Below are 17,800 nucleotides of genomic sequence, written 5' to 3'. Positions count from 1 at the left end.
CATTTAATTTACCTAGAATGGTCTGATATCCAAAATCTAACAACATGGTTAGATTCAGCATATAAAAAAAACACCAATAATTTAATTTTAGTGGAAATCAAACAAAAGTTTAATTTTGGACCCTTCAAACCTTAATATGAACTAATTTGAAAACAGGGCCCAAAATAAAAGTCTAAATGCAGAATAAGATTCAACAAATCATACAACCGCAATAATTCTGTTTTTGATGAAATCAAACAAAGTTTAATTTTGGACCCTATCGACCTCAATGTAGACCAATTTAAAAATGGGGCCCAATATCCAAAAAAATTATACAAGGTTAGAACCCCCAAAAATTAAAGACTTAATTAATCCCATCGATATTGGTTAAAACATTTGTATTTGTTTTCAATTGAAGATTTCTTGCTATTGCGCAATACTGTGCAATTGAAGATTTCTTGCTATTGTGCAATACTGTATATATTGCACAATACTGTGCAAAAGAAGATTTCTTGCTATTGCGCAATACTGTGTTGTTACGCAATACTGTGCAATTGAAAATTTTTTACTATTACGCAATACTGTGCAATTGAAGATTTCTTGCTATTGCACAATACTGTGCAGTTGAACATTTCTTGCTATTGCACAATACTGTGCTATTGTGCAATAGAAGATTTCTTGTTATTGCGCAATACTGTGCAATTGAAGATTTCAAAAATTCTTGAAGAAAAAAAATGAACCCCCCCAGAAAAATAGGAAAAAAAATCCCCCCAACTTTATGAACCCCCCCTTTGGAGTAATTAACCCCAAACTCAATCCCAGCCTTCCCTTTAGGGCATGGAACTTTGTAGTACAATTTTAGAGAGAGATCCATACACTAAAACACAAGTTATTGTGTGGAAACTAGAAAAATGCTTGTTTTTGGCCTCTTTTTTTACCCCTAATTCCTGAATGTTTGGGGCAATTAACCCCAAATTCAATCCCAGCCTTCCCTTCGTGAAATGGAACCTCGTGGTACAATTTCAGAGAGATCCATACCCTTACACACAAATTATTGTCCGGAAACTACAAAAAAGCTTTTTGTTTGGCCCCTGATTCCTAAACTGTTGGTACCATTACCCCCAAAATCAATCCCAACCTTCCTTTTGTGGTATGAAACCTTGTGGTACAATTTCAGAGAGATCCATACACTTACACACAAATTATTGTCTGGAAACTACAAAAATGCTTGTTTTTGGCCCCTAATTCCTAAACTGTTTGTACCATTACCCCCAAAATCAATCCCAACCTTCCTTTTGTGGTATTGAACCTTCTGGTAAAAATTCATAGAGATCCATTCACTTAAACTAAAGTTATTGTCCGGAAACCAAATGTGTCTTCGGACGACGACCACATCATAACATTATACGACGCAAAAAAATTTTTTGCGGTCATATAAAAATGTGTAAATTTTGCTAAAAAAAAAAACATATTCCCAAGTCTGGAAAAATGGAGGAAAAAACCCTCAAAAAAATCCAAGATAGCTGGTACACAGCTTCAACATGTGTTTAATATTTTGTGAAGTTTCAGTGACATGGGTTGAAACTTTAGGATGAGTAGATTACACAAATGAGGTACCAACCTTTTTGCCTGCTGTCTGTCCAACATTGCCGTACTAAAAGCTGGTGTTGGTCTTCATCCAACCCGGCCAAACATAAGGACCAAATAATTGTATTTACAAAATTTTCCTAGCCCCAAATTCCAGCTCCAAAATCAAATGTCACTTCCCTTGTCAACACATTAACCAATTAAATGATTTATTTGTACAGAATATCTTAATTTCCATGCTTATCAATGCACTGATTTCAATTTCTCTCAATCCCTTTTTGTTTTACACATACATGTTATATTCAAAAATGCTAAAAGTTCACAACAAGAGGCTGTCAGATTGACAGCAAAACGGATTTTCCTGCATGAAAATGATATTTGCAAATCTGGACTCCCAAACAGGATCAAGTAAAAAAATAAAAGAATTTTTGTAGGGTTCTGAAATGGAAAGGCTTAAATCAATCTAAGTATCACTTTTCACTACTTAAAGGTCTACAACTCAACAACGATAAAAGCTGAAGTCGTGAAAATCGAAATTGACCTTCATTTAGTAACAGGAAACAACAGATCTAAATTTGAAAAGATTTCATCAAAGCGTTTTCAAGTTATTGCAGAGACACTTTTTGGCAGCCGCTCACCGTACATCACCTAATTAATAACCGATATTTTCCCTTGAAAATTCGGTTAAAAATCCTTATTATCAAAGGCAAGAAAACTGACATTTCAGCAAGGGACCTCTTGCACATTTTTGTGTGAGGCACAGAGACGGATGCATACAAAGCCATTTATGTTCAGAGGTTACTAATTTCCACTACTTTTGAGACCAGCAATTAATTCTGTATGTGTTCTTTTGTCTAAATCCAAGTACTATGCATTTTAGTGGTCATTTTCATAAATGCAAACAATAATTTTTTAAACATGCAATAATTTTGGAATAATAAATTATATCTACATATTGATTTTCATTGAAATCCTATCAAACACAGATGTTTCTCGAAATTTATCATTGTTTCACAAAAATTTAGGTTTACTACAATTTTGACATCAGGTAATGCATAATATACCTTTTTATTATTTAACTTGTGAATTAATAAAAAAAAAAGTTTTTAGAGTACATTTGACCACCAAATCATCTCAAAAATCAATTTTTATCACTGGAAATCAAATTTGAATAGCATATCATAACTAACATGTCAATTTTTGTTGAATTCCTAGCACAAAAAGATGTTTCTCAAAATTTATGATTTTAAAACATGTTAAATTTCACAAAAAAAACATAAGGGACCTTCCTTTGATTATCAATTCAGACCCGAAGTGAAGATTTTGAAAGCAAATGTAAAATATCGTACAAATGGAAATTTATCAAAATTTGTAGATCTAGTCTTGCTGATCATTTTGGCTATCTAAAGTTTCTGATTTTTCTATAAAAGTTTTCAAGATAATAGGCAAAAATGAAAAAAACTTGGTATTTATCATTTAATGGCAATAACTCAAGAAGTCTTCTGACAGATTTGATGTAAATGAGCAGTAGGTAAATTTGTAGATCTAAAACTTTCTTAACATTTTTTTTTTTTTTTTTTTTTTTTTATTAAGCAACCAACAATCAATCAATCTTAACATTTTTGTCTCTGTCAGATTTTCTTTATCTATAGCGTATTATAAGATAAGAGACAAAACTTGCATTTTACCCCTATGTTTTATTTATAGCCATGTCGTCCATGTTGGTTGGCAGGAAGGGGACATTGGACACATTATCTACAACTAGATATACCCCAATGACGGTTGTGGCCAACTTTGGAGTTTCAAAGGAGAAGATTTTTGTTAAAGTTAATGGACGACAACAACTAGGGACGACAGATGTCAAGTGATGAAAAAGCTCAATTGGCAATTTCAGCCATAAACAAATATTTAAAGAACGATTGTTTATGACTGTGTTGCCCTTTTTATTCATTAAGATTTCCCAGTTGAAAGTCACTCAAACCTCATACACAGTAAACAAGGAAATAGACCTAATCATGAATACTTAATATGAAGGGATCAGATTGACCTGGCAAATTTACTAAAATATTGAAATATTCAAATCAGAATTATAATCATAATTTACTTACCTGATGGTGTTCAATAATATATTAATGAAAAATGTGTAATTTTCAGCAGGTACATTGCCCTTTGCTAAGAAAACCTGAATTAAAAAAAAAAGAAAATGGCAGTAATCTGAGACTGCAATTCCCCACTGTCAGAGGAGGAAGTCTTAAAACATATCTAAAATTCTAATATAAACCAATAGTCAAGTTGTCAAATTATATGGCAATACCTCACTCAAATGTTTAGAATTGTCATGAACATCTGATGAGCCTGTAGGAAAGTTGCATGAACATGGTGCATACTGAATAGTATAAAACAAATTTGTAGGGGTTCCGCAGAACCCTGTGTCTCGCCTACAATTGCTGCTGTCAGCGTAAAAGTGTAATGTTGACTTAAAAAATGGGTCCATTTATCAGTAAAATACAGAATTGAAAAAAAAAATCAAACTTTTTCTTTTGATGCTATTTCTTGGTCTTGAAGATAAGCTCCTGTCCAAGTTTCATAACAATCCATGAAGGTTTACAAATTTATCATGTCAAAAAAAATCAATCCCAGACTATCTGTAAATGTTAACTTTAAAAAACTAAGTCCATCTATCAGAAAAATACTGAAAATGAAAATTAATTTTCAAAAAGTTTGATTCAGACATTATCTCTTAATCATAAAAAAGCTTTTGCCAAAGTTTCATAAAATTCTATGAAGGTTTGACAAAGTAATTGATGTGTATCAAACTTTAACCCTAGACTGTATCTACTTGTTTCTTGTAAATAACAAGTCCATTTATCAGTAAAATACAAAATAAAATGCTCCGCTGGCAGCAGCTTGATACGACAGCAGAGGTCGACCCCTGAACAGTTGGGGCAAGTATGGACACAACATTCAAGCTTGATACAGCTCTGAATTTGGATTGTGATTAAATATTTGACACAGCATAGGTTTCTGACACAGAATGAATGTGGTCTAAGAACTTAAAATTTTTTAATTTACCTATTATGGTCCAATATCCAAAATCTAAATACATACACGGTTAGATTCAGCATATCAAAGAACCCCAAGAATTCAATTTTTGTTAAAATCAAACTAAGTTTAATTTTGGACCTTTTGGACCTTAATGTAGACCTATTTGAAAACAGGACCAAAAATTAAGAATCTAAATACACGGTTAGATTCAGCATATCAAAGAACCCCAATATTTCAATTTTTGATGAAATCAAACCATATCATTATTATTTGCTTTTATATATAAATAAAAAATAACCAACTTAAAATGGAAAATTTTAAAGAAAAAAAAAAGGAAAAAAGGAAAAAAAAATCCCCCCCCCCCATTTTTTTGAACCCCCTTATGATTCATCACAACCAAACTCAATCCCAGCCTTCCCTTTGTGGTATGGTAGCTTCCAGTACAATTTCAGAGAGATCCATACACTTGAACACAAGTTATTGTCTGGAAACTGTAAAAATGCTTGTTTTTTGGCCCCTTTTTGGCCCCAAATTCCTAAATGTTTAGGGCAATTACCCCCAAACTCATACTCAGCTTTCCCTTTGTAATATGGAACCTTCTAGTACAATTTTATAAAGATCCATACACTTACACACAAGTTATTGTCCTGAAACTAGAAAAATGCTTGTTTTTTGCCCCTTTTTTGCCCCTAATTCCTAAAATTTTGAGGCAATTACCCCCAAAATCAATCCCAGCCTTCCCTTTGTGGTATGGTACCTTGCAGTACAATTTCAGAGAGATCCATACACTTGAACACAAGTTATTGTCTGGAAACTAGAAAAATGCTTATTTTTGGCCCCTTTTTGGCCCCTTTTTCCTAAACGTTTTGGGCAATTACCCCCAAACTCAATTCCAGCTTTCCCTTAGTGATATGGAACCTTGAAGTACAATTTCAGAAAGATCCATACACTTACACACAAGTTATTGTCTGGAAACTAGAAAAATGCTTGTTTTTTGCCCCTTTTTTGGCCCCTAATTCCTAAAATTTTGAGGCAATTACCCCCAAAATCAATCCCAGCATTCCCTTTGTGATATGGAACCTTGTGGTACAATGTCAGAGAGATTCATACACTAGCACACAAGTTATTGTCTGGAAGTTACAAAAATGCTTATTTTTGGCCCCTTTTTGGCCCCTAATTCCTTAACTGTTGGTACCATAACCCCCAAAATCAAGCCCAACCTTCCTTTTGTGGTATTGAACCTTATGGTAAAATTTCATAGAGATCCATACACTTAAACTAAAGTTATTGTGCGAAAACCAATGTGTCTTCGGACGACGACGACGACGACGATAACACCAACGTCATACCAATATACGACCGCAAAATTTTTTGTGGTCCAATAAAAATGAAAACAAATATTTTCAAAATTAAAATGTCAATTGTTCATGAACAATTGAGAGGTCTTTCCTTTTCATAAGGTAAAATATATGTTTAAATTGATTTAAAATGCATTGAAAAGCATTGAACACGCAAAAAACACTTACAATATGGTCAAAAATATAAAATATGTAATCTAGGTCATGACCTTGACCTTAGACCTTATGACTTATGTCAAGGTCATTTATCCTTGCTGAAGACACCATGGGTGTAGGAACTTTGGTTTAGGAGTAAAGGCTAATTTTGTCTTTTCAGAAACTGTTAACGAGGTTTATGACCCTTACAGAAAGGTCAAATCGATTCGGTCAAAATGTACCAAGGTTGCGCTTTGATGACCCAAACATTTTTCACTATTGATGATTCCTGTATGTATAAGGGTTTATGAGATTATCCCATAACAAGGTGTAAGGTCAAAGGTCAAGGTAAAAATTTGACCTTGAAGTATTTTTAAGGTCACATGAATTGATGATCATAGGTGAAGACCCTAGGTGGCTACGACTTACGGTTTCTGAGGTTTAGTGGCCAACCGATATCGGTTAATTTTCAAAGGGGTATAACCCTACCAATGAGTCGTTCCAAATGTAATGAAGAACCAGGGTCTTGTCCTTAACAAATTCCACTCTTTGGTTTTTTTCTACCTATTACAGTGACGGCGTTTGAATGATAACAAGGTTTTTAGGTTTCGGGATAACTCTGGACCGACAAAATTTTACGACTCACAGGGTGAGTTCCAGAAAGATATTTATGACACCGATACAAAGTGTGAACCTGAAAGCGATATGTCTTACGGTTAAGGCTGCTAACTTCGTCAAAGTTTGGTGGAAAAAGAATAATAATAATAAAAGAACAGAGTTCCAATATCCCCCGCGTTGCACATATTGCGGCCACCATCATAAAACTTGCCCGAGGTATTGCTGTTATTAACCTATAGTATAAGTTTTATAAAAATCTGGCAAGAATTGTACCCATAAGAGCACTAACGAGGCCATTTTCCATAAATTTAATATTTCCAAGGGGCATAACTCTTTTTAAAAAAGTCAATCGGCGGGGGACAATAATCAGAAGAAATACAGTAAGGTCTTTCCCTTTTGGAAAAGGAAACCCCTTAATTATGCTCTGGATACTGTATTTTGGTCATAAACAAGCTTCTGTCCAAATTTCATAAAATTCCATGAAGGTTTGACAAAATTATTGATGTCTAAATAAATGGGGAATGTGTCCCATGGACACAGATGATGCCCTCGCTTACATATCATAGAAAGTTATAAAGGGACATAACTGAAGAAGGGTAAAAGTGACACAACCCAATTTTGTACTTGATCTGTGTTTTGTGGTAATAAGTATTGTGTATAAGTTTCATAACATTTGGTTGAGGCAAACTTAAGTTAGAGAACGGAAACAAAAAATTCAGCAATTTTTCCATTTTTAAAGGGGCATAACTCTAGAACAGGTAAAATGACACCCCCAAAATTCAAATTTGATCTGTATTTTGTGGTAATAAGCATCGTGTATAAGTTTCATAACATTTGGTTGAGGCTAACTTAAGTTAGAGAACGGAAACCAAAAATTCAGCAATTTTTCCATTTTTAAAGGGGCATAACTCTAGAACAGTTAAAATGACGCCACCAAAATTCAAATTTATTCTGTATTTTGTGGTAATAAGCATTGTGTATAAGTTTCATAACATTTGGTTGAGGCAAACTTAAGTTAGAGAACGGAAACAAAAAATTTAGCAATTTTTCCATTTTCAAAGGGGCATAACTCTAGAACAGTTAAAATGACACCCCCAAAATTCAAATTTGATCTGTATTTTGTGGTAATAAGCATTGTGTATAAGTTTCATAACATTTGGTTGAGGCTAACTTAAGTTAGAGAAAGGAAACCAAAAATTCAGCAATTTTTCCATTTGTAAAGGGGCATAACTCTAGAACGGTTAAAGTGACGCAACCAAAATTCAAACTTGATCTGTGTTTAGTAGTAATAATCATTGTGTATAAGTTTCATAACATTTGGTAGAGGCAAACTAAAGTTAGAGAACGGAAACCAACTTTGGGATGTATGGACGGTTGGAAGTACAGACGGACAAAGGTAAAACTTAATGCCCCCTCCGCTACAGCGGGGGCATAACAAACTAAAGTTATAGTACATTATGTTTACATAAATCTGCAAATTTAAGTCCAGTATCTCTGGAACAACAAACTGGAAAATTCAAAATAAAAGAAGAATGTGTTTATGGGACACAGATACCCCTGCTTGTAAACATATCGCAAATGCAGCAATTTTCCATCTGTAAAGGGACATACTGTAAATTCAGAAATTATTGCGATGTTTTTATTATTGCGGTAAATGCGATAGGGTTATAATCGCAATAATTTAAACTCGCATTTTGAAATTTTTTATATGATTTAAACAGGATTTTTCTCAATATCGCAAAAGTTAAAATCGCATTTTAGTCTAAAATGACAAAATCGCAATAATAAATGCACGCAATAATTTCTGAATTTACAGTAACTCGAGAACGATGTAAGTTACGCTAAACATACAGCAAATGCAGCAATTTTCCATCTATAAAGGGACATAACTCGAGAATGATGTTAGTAACTCCACCCAAATTCGAACTTGATATGTGGTTGGTGGTGGTAATAAGCATTCTGTATAAGTTTCATAACATTTGGTAGAGGCAAAGTAAAGCTAAATTGCACAAACAGCAAATTTAGCAATTTTTCAATTTATAATGGGATATACCTTGAGAACGGTGAAAATGGATCCACCCATATTCAAACTTGATCTGTGTATTTTTGGAGGTAATAAGCATTGCATATTAGTTTGATAACATTTGTTTCAGACAACATGGACAAACTAAAGTTCGAGAATGAAAACTAATTTTGGGACATATGGACGTGCAGACAGACAAGGGTTAAATTAATGCCCCCTCCGCCACAGCAGGGGCATAAAAATCTGCAAGTAGCTTCCTTTTTATCAACCCTAACAAAAATTTAAATCTTGAGGAAATCAATCAAGGAATACTGGAGTAAGTGCGCAATATGTGAAAAATGGACTTAAATCAGAGTTCACGAAAATGGTCGGTCCTGTCGGTCCTGTCGGTCAAAATGAGGCTCGGACCAGTATTTTGAAGGCTAGTGCCGGTCCCAATGACCGATGTAAAAACGGCCGTTGTAGTGCATATTTCGGCACTTTTTTACATCGGTTATTAGATGTACCGCAACTGTTTCCAATTAGTGTTTACATCGGTTATCAGATGTATCCGCTGCCAATTTCCGGTACTGGTTTACGGATTTATTATAAACAAACCAAAGCGGCGATCTACACGTGGCCTACTTAATTTGTCCATAGAGCCATCCCTGGCAAACAATCGGCGATTGAACCCTACAATGGAGCAAACAAATACTGTAACAGCCGAGAAAGTGATTCAGATGATGAAATGGATAGTGAAGATGACTTTAAATAAGAACAATCAGAAGACCTGAACTGGTCTTTCATTGTTAATTTGCCTGTGGGTGCGAAGAATAAAACTAATATTAATAAAGTTATTTTTCGATAAAATATGTTATCAATTTTTTTTTAGGAAAAAAATTGAGAGATTTTGTAGGACTGGCTAAAATTTTGTAGGACTGACAAATAATCATGCTTTGTCGGTCCCATGACCGACGGGTCAAAATAAGTTTTCGCGAACTCTGCCTTAACGGTTTAAGTCCTGAAACTCTTCACAACGAGAAAATCAAAACTTATAAAAATATAAAAAGAGCTTTCTTTCTAATGTTGTGTTAAAATTATATGAGAATTGGTTTAAGCAAATTTGATTTATTGTACGAAGTGTTGACAGAAGGACAAACATTGGTATACCATAACTAGAGGCTCTAAAGAGCCTGTGTCGCTCACCTTGGTCTATGTGCATATTAAACAAAGGACACAGATGGATTCATGACAAAATTGTGTTTTGGTGATGGTGATGTGTTTGTAGATCTTACTTGACTGAACATTCTTGCTCCTTTCTACTATCTCTATCTATAATGAACTTGGCCCGGTAATTACAGTGGAAAATACTTTGTAAAAATTTACAAAAATTTACAAAATTTATGAAAATTGTAAAAAATTTACTATTAAGGGCAATAACTCCTTAAGGGGTCAATTGACAATTTTGGTCATGTTTGCCTTATTTGTAGATCTAACTTTGCTGTACATTATTGCTGTTTACAGTTTATCTCTATCTATAATAATATTCAAGATAATAACCAAAAGCTGCAAAATTTTCTTAAAATTACCAATTCAGGGGCAGCAACCCAACAACGTGTTGCCTGATTGGTCTGAAAATTTCAGGGCAGATAGATCTTGACCTAATGAACAATTTTATCCTCATCAGATTTGCTCTAAATGCTTTGGTTTCAGAGATATGAGCCAAAAACTGCATTTTACCCTATGTACTATTTTTTAGCCATGTCGGCCATCTTGGTTCGCGAGCGGGGTCATCGGACACATTTTTTAAAATAGATACCCTAATGATGATTGTGGACAAGTTTGGTTAAATTTGTCTTAGTAGTTTCAGAGGAGAAGATTTTTGTAAAAAATTACAAAAATTTACGAAAAATGGTTAAAAATTGACTATAAAGGGCAATAACTCCTTAAGGGGTCAACTGACCATTTTGGTCATGTTGACTTATTTGTAGATCTTACTTTGCTGTACATTATTGCTGTTTACAGTTTATCTCTATCTATAATAATATTCAAGATAATAACCAAAAAAACGGCAAAATTTCCTTAAAACCAATTCAGGGGCAGCAACCCAACAACGGGTTGCCTGATTGGTCTGAAAATTTCAGGGCAGATAGATCTTGACCTAATGAACAATTTTATCCTCATCAGATTTGCTCTAAATGCTTTGGTTTCAGATATATGAGCCAAAAAAACTGCATTTTACCCTATGTACTATTTTTTAGCCATGTCGGCCATCTTGGTTCGCGGGCGGGGTCATCGGACACATTTTTTAAACTAGATACCCTAATGATGATTGTGGACAAGTTTGGTTAAATTTGTCTTAGTAGTTTCAGAGGAGAAGATTTTTGTAAAAGATTACAAAAATTTACGAAAAATGGTTAAAAATTGACTATAAAGGGCAATAACTCCTTAAGGGGTCAACTGACCATTTTGGTCATGTTGACTTATTTGTAGATCTTACTTTGCTGAACATTATTGCTGTTTACAGTTTATCTCTATCTATAATAATATTCAAGATAATAACCAAAAACGGCAAAATTTCCTTAAAATTACCAATTCAGGGGCAGCAACCCAACAACGGGTTGCCTGATTGGTCTGAAAATTTTAGGGCAGATAGATCTTGACCTAATGAACAATTTTACCCTCATCAGATTTGCTCTAAATGCTTTGGCTTCAGAGATATGAGCCAAAAACTGCATTTTACCCTATGTACTATTTTTTAGCCGAGTCAGCCATCTTGGTTCGCGGGCGAGGTCATCGGACACATTTTTTAAACTAGATACTCTAATGATGATTGTGGACAAGTTTGGTTAAATTTGTCTTAGTAGTTTCAGAGGAGAAGATTTTTGTAAAAGATAACAAAAATTTACGAAAAATGGTTAAAAATTGACTATAAAGGGCAATAACTCCTTAAGGGGTCAACTGACCATTTTGGTCATGTTGACTTATTTGTAGATCTTACTTTGCTGAACATTATTGCTGTTTACAGTTTATCTCTATCTATAATAATATTCAAGATAATAACCAAAAACGGCAAAATTTCCTTAAAATTACCAATTCAGGGGCAGCAATCCAACAACGGGTTGTCCGATTCATCTGAAAATTTCAGGGCAGATAGATCTTGACCTGATAAACAATTTTACCCCGCGTCAGATTTGCTCTAAATGCTTTGGTTTCAGAGTTATATGCCAAAATCTACATTTTACCCCTATGTTCTATTTTTAGCCATGGCGGCCATCTTGGTTGGTTGGCCGGGTCACCGGACACATTTTTTAAACTAGATACCCCAATGATGATTGTGGCCAAGTTTGGTCAAATTTAGCCCAGTAGTTTCAGAGGAGAAGATTTTTGTAAAAGTTTACGGACGACGGACGACGGACGCAGGACGACGGACGCAGGACGACGGACGATGGACGCAAAGTGATGAGAAAAGCTCACTTGACCTTTCAGGTCAGGTGAGCTAAAAAGGGCGTGTAAAAAATATTTATATAAATTAATTATAAAGAGATAATGATGAACCATGTCCACATAGACCTCACCTTGTTGTAACTGCCTTCCATTAAATACTGCTCCATTGAAACAGGATGCTTTATATAAATATTATTCTGCAACTCTTTAACAGGCAATAACTCTAGTTCCTGTAAAATTTTAACTTATCATTATCAATAAGAGAAGATTAGTTACAATATCAATATTACTAGAGAACCTTTTGTGAGCTAGCTCACATATCCCACACCACCCCCATATAAAGCGGAAAAGCTTATCATGCTTATAGTGACCTGATTTCTAATTTATTTCTGTAATCTTTTAGGTATGATTCTTTTCTGTTATGTTTTTACTTTTAGACAGTATGTCTTACACAAATTTATTTTGAGACCAAGTGATTTCAAGATCAACAGGGACTTTTCTCTAACTATCCTTATATGACCATATGTCACTGTATATCCAAGTAAGGTTGCAATGATATTTGTAGTACATTTTGTATTTAATTTAACATCCTGAAACCACTTTTTCAACACAAATTTCTTTTTTTTTTAGTGACTTTGACCTTAACCTTTATCACAGTGTCCTGAAAATTGAAAGGGACAGGGTTTCCACTGGCGATCACCATTTTCACATTTTGCGAAAAAATAAAAATTGTGGCAATTAAAATTCATTATTGGCAAAAGACTTTGGTGAAAGAAATATAACGGTTCGACTTCATCCATCTTGTTTATTCTACAGCAGGGGCATAAAAATAAAAAAAATTTCCAAGTTATAACCGGCTTAACTCTAGAAGGGTAAATGATTCACTGCCCAAATTCGAACTGTGTCTGCATGTTGTGGTTCTTAGCATTGTGTATATATATATATAAGTTTCATAAAATTTGAATAGGTCAAACTTAAGTAAGAGTACAGAAACCAAAAAATTTGAAATTTTCCAAGTTATAAAGGGCTTTACTCTAGAAGGGTAGGTGACTTACTGCCCAAATTCGAACTCTGTCTGCGTGTTTTGGTTCTTAGCTTTGTGTATGAGTTTCATAAAATTCGGATGATAAAAACTTCAGTTAGAGTTGGAAAACCAAAAATTTTGCAATTTTCCAAGTTACAAAGGGGCATAACTCTAGAATGGTTTAGCGACTCGCTGCCCAAATTCAAACTCTGTCTGCGAGTTTTGGTTCTAAGCATTGTGTATGAGTTTCATAAAATTTGGATGAGGAAAACTTAAGTTAGAGCTTGGAAACTATAATGGGACTGACGGACGGAAAAACGGTCAAGGTAACAAACACTTAATGCCCCCATTGCCTGTGGCGGGGGGATAAAATGTATTAGAAAATTACTTTCATTCTACCAATTTGTTCTACCTTTAGTCATGGTGGCCATGTTGGTTTGATATACCATAACATAATTAATTCACAAACTAAAATCTCTACACACTAAGGAATTAGGATCATAGATGACAAGTTTAATTTAAATTGGTTCAGTCATATAAGAAGTAAGGACCTCTGATTAGCAAAATAATGGGTAAAAGGATATTTCAGATAAAGACAATTACTTGAATTTTACCCTTATGTTCTGTTTTAAGCCATGATGGCCATGTTGGGCTATATACACATAAATTATAATAAATATTCCTAGAAATAATCAGGCCAAAATCGATTTAAATTGATCCTAAGGGTTCAGATACAACATAAGACAAGTGATGGTAACATCCCTTGGGCCAAAATATATATGTACCAAAATGAAAATAAAGTGGTGAATGATGGCATCATGTTCTAATATTTCTTTGAGAGGTTTCATCCAAATTCAGTCAATAATTCAGAAGTATTTGGGAATACCAGCAAAGGATTCCTATTCCTTAAAGCGATGTCAATGTTTTGCTATGAGGAATCTTATATAATTTTGAAAGAATAAAATAAGAAAGAAGACACATAATTCCATAATGTATTAAGGAAGTTCGCTACTCAGTTTCAAATTAACAAGCTTTTCATAACACTAGTATATATTGATAGGGGATTAATAAAGGAATAAAAAGAGCAAAAATAAAATTTAGGTCAATGTGCTTGTTTTCGAGATATTAGCCATTGAAATTTTGGCGGGAAAATATCCTCTCTTGATTTTTCATAGCTTTATCATTGACAAGTTACAGTTCTCAAAAACTATTAAAAAATAATTAAGATTTTATAAGACTTTTACAGATGGCTTATAATTATGCATGTAAAAGATTTTTAAAAAGAAAAATGGGGGTCAATGGGCAAAATTTTTTAAGGCATTCAAATAGATAAAACCAGAGGATTCTGAAAATCTGACAAAAATTCCAAAACATGACAAGCGAACTTCCTTAAAGATTTTATGTTCATTCGTTGAATCAAATAAACTGATTTAGAATGCCCTGCTGAAACAACGTTGAAGGACAACTGAGAATGAACAGAAACATCACTACATGTGTACATGTATATATCTTTCTCCAGTGAGTCAAATACATGTACATGTACATGTATAACGATTATTTAAATGTAAAATATTGCTGTATTTATCAAATTTGTTCTATTTCTGTTAAGCCTTAAGAAATAAATAGCAATTGTCTCAGGGCTGAAATCTTATTGATATACACATGTATATATATAACTGTTAATGTTTCTGACTTGAAACATCATTCCACTTATAAATGAAAGTCAACCTTCAACATCAGTCAAAGGTTCTTTATTCATAAAGAAAAAGAGGAGGCCTTGAGGGGGATAAACAGCTGCTAATCCAAGGATATCTTTGTTATGTACTCGTGTAACAGTGGTTTGATTCCACAGTGTACTTGATCCGGAGGATGAAAATTCCTAGTGTTTTTTATCCACCAACAAAAAACCACTAAGTTTTTTAATCCGGGTCCAGTGTAAAATTTCCACCACTCATCATAAGATTCTACAGATGATTTTTTGAAGGGGAAATCTGAGACTACATACAGTAGTCTCAGGGGAAATATATAAAAAAAATGGGGCTTGGTATTTTTTTTTTAGGGGGGGTGGGGGTGGGGGTATTTGAATTAACTAAAACTTGCATAAAAAATTGACAAAGTAAACTAGCGTTTTACATCCAAGGAATGTTCACAGTAGTGTTTTTGAACAATGCAGGAATGATTACACTAGTGCTTTTCTACAAGGAATGATTACACTAGTGATTTTGTTCCAGGGCAGGAGTGATTGCACTAGTTATTTTGAACCTCATTTTTTGTATACAGATAATCCATTCCATCGTGTGTTTTGATTACAAATACGTCCTTTTTTGCTCTTATTCTTCTTTTTTTCATTTTCACTTGAATCTTCAGGATATTTTTGCAATTTTAAGTACTGGAGAATTGTTTCATATTCCTTCTCATCCATTTCAGAAGTTAGTGCAAAAACCCCGTCAAATTATATTTTATGTTATACGACTTTTAATACTATATCATAAAATAGCGCTAGATTGATTTAGATTAATTAAACTGGTTCCTTGAAAATTATTCTAATTTTAACCTATTAATTTATGTAAACAATAAACCGGTATAATATAAACATAAACTGTTATAACAGAGATATGTCTCGCTTTTTTGTAATTTCCATAATGCAAATGTTGAATCTAAAATAGCAACACTTTCACATGTAAGTTTTGCAAATATTCAAAGTCAATAAACCATGACTGAAGGTAAATGGCTAAACAATCTCCTAGGAAATGAGATGTGCCAATGGTAATACAACTGCATACCAAATACCATTGACTTATCATAAGTAGTTCTCTTTAAACAAACCTAAACACAAACTAATACATGTAAACTAAGCAAAATTTCAAAGTCAATTAACCATAACTGAAGGAGTGGGGTCAAATAATCTCCAGGGTAATGAGATTTGCCAATGCTAATACAACTGCATACCAAATATCATTGACCTACCATTCGTGGTTCCCAATAAACCGACTTAATCACAAACTAATACATGAAAACTAAGCAAAAGTTTCACAGTCAATAGACCATGACTGGGGGGTGGGGCCAAATAATCTCTAGGGAAATGAGACATGCCAATGCTTATACATCTGCATACCAATTATCATTAACTTACCACTAGTGGTTCCCCATAAACTGACCTAATCACAAACTAATACATGAAAACTAAGCAAAAATTTCAAAGTCAATAGACCATGACTGAGGGGGCGGGGTCAAATAATCTCCATGGAAATGAGATATGCCAATGCTTATACAACTGCATACCAATTATCATTAACTTACCACTAGTGGTTCCCCATAAACTGACCTAATCACAAACTAATACATGAAAACTAAGCATAAATTTCAAAGTCAATAGACCATAACTGATGGGGCAGGGCCAAATAATCTCCATGGTAATTAGATGTGCCAATACTAATACAACTGCATACCAAAAATCTTTGACTTACCACTAGTGGTTCACCATAAACTAGACCTAATCACAAACTAATACATTGTTGACGCCGCCGCCGGAAACAGCATACCTATGTCTCGCTTTTTGACTCCGTCAAGCTAGTCAAAAACAACGATATCAAGATCGACGCTTTCACACTATTTACATCCAATATTCTCTAGTGAAAAACAGTTCCCTGGAATAAATACATGGTGGAATGAAATTACGCTTACACTTACTGTGTGAAATTCTGCAACTCTGTTCTGTGCTAGCAAACAAAGTAAATTCAGGCCTAATAGTTGATACTTATATGTTGATTCTGGTAAATTTTCCCTGAAAAATAAACATGTTCCTTTGAAAATGATCTTATTATATAGTCATCAAGTCAAAAGAAGATGATTTACAGGGTTCAATATTTAAGGATGTTCAATTGCATGGACAAGTTTATGTCATTCTATGACTAAGCTGCAGTGAAATTGTCCGATTGGCAAGTAAAAAAATAAATGTTGCAAACATGGGAAAATATTCAATATTTAGGCCTCAATTAATTCTCTTTTTTTCAATTAATGGCCCGAGACCACAATTAATGACCCCGCTTTTCGTTGTCCACAAATATAGTTCCTTGTTATTATAGTGTCTTTTTTCTTTATATTTATTCTCTGCCTTCCTGATTCATTTCTTAGTTTTTTATAGGGTGGAAATGAAAGAAGAGAGTTGAAATAAATTTTTTGATGCATTATTTAACTATTCAGTAGTGGGAATGAGTGATTAGGCCAGTTGCAAAAGGTAACATTTATAGTTTTTGGAACATCTCTTGACTTGTCCATACCAGTATGGATGTGTTTTGGCTAAATTAATGACCTGCATAGAAGGGATTTTCCTAAAAGTTGGATATAATGTGAGACTTGTACTGTACATTACACATACCAAAAATTTTGCAAATTTTTGCAGGTTAATTTTTTTTAATGTGAAAAAACGTTATAAAGATATGATAGGGAAATTAACTGGGGTCTGTGGCCTAATCAACCTCTAAATCAACCCTGACAATATCGTCAAATTCATTGATTTTTACTTTTTAGCAGATTGTTTACTTTTCCTTTCTAACTGAATTGGCAAATCAGTTATTGATGCACATTTTGATGGACCAATCATGT

The 17,800-nt window shown here is 33.8% G+C and overlaps 1 protein-coding gene across 1 annotated transcript in view; it reads right to left on the bottom strand.

The window, feature by feature from the left end:
* The window catches only part of LOC127698984 (26S proteasome non-ATPase regulatory subunit 8-like), a 135,017-nt gene that overhangs the window by 48,737 nt on the left and 68,480 nt on the right, over window positions 1–17,800 (bottom strand). Inside the window, exons 4-6 of the mRNA XM_052202776.1 lie at window positions 16,886–16,979; window positions 12,303–12,401; window positions 3,675–3,748 (exon numbers count right to left, since the gene is read on the bottom strand). Of these exons, the coding sequence (XP_052058736.1) occupies window positions 3,675–3,748; window positions 12,303–12,401; window positions 16,886–16,979 (267 nt within the window). The remainder of the gene's footprint in view (window positions 1–3,674; window positions 3,749–12,302; window positions 12,402–16,885; window positions 16,980–17,800) is intronic.

The sequence above is a fragment of the Mytilus californianus genome, unplaced genomic scaffold (genome assembly GCF_021869535.1).
Source record: "Mytilus californianus isolate M0D057914Y unplaced genomic scaffold, xbMytCali1.0.p SCAF_4, whole genome shotgun sequence".
Lineage (NCBI taxonomy): Eukaryota > Metazoa > Mollusca > Bivalvia > Mytilida > Mytilidae > Mytilus > Mytilus californianus.
The sequence above is the reverse complement of the archived record's forward strand: the minus strand, read 5'-3'. Positions and strand labels throughout refer to the sequence as shown.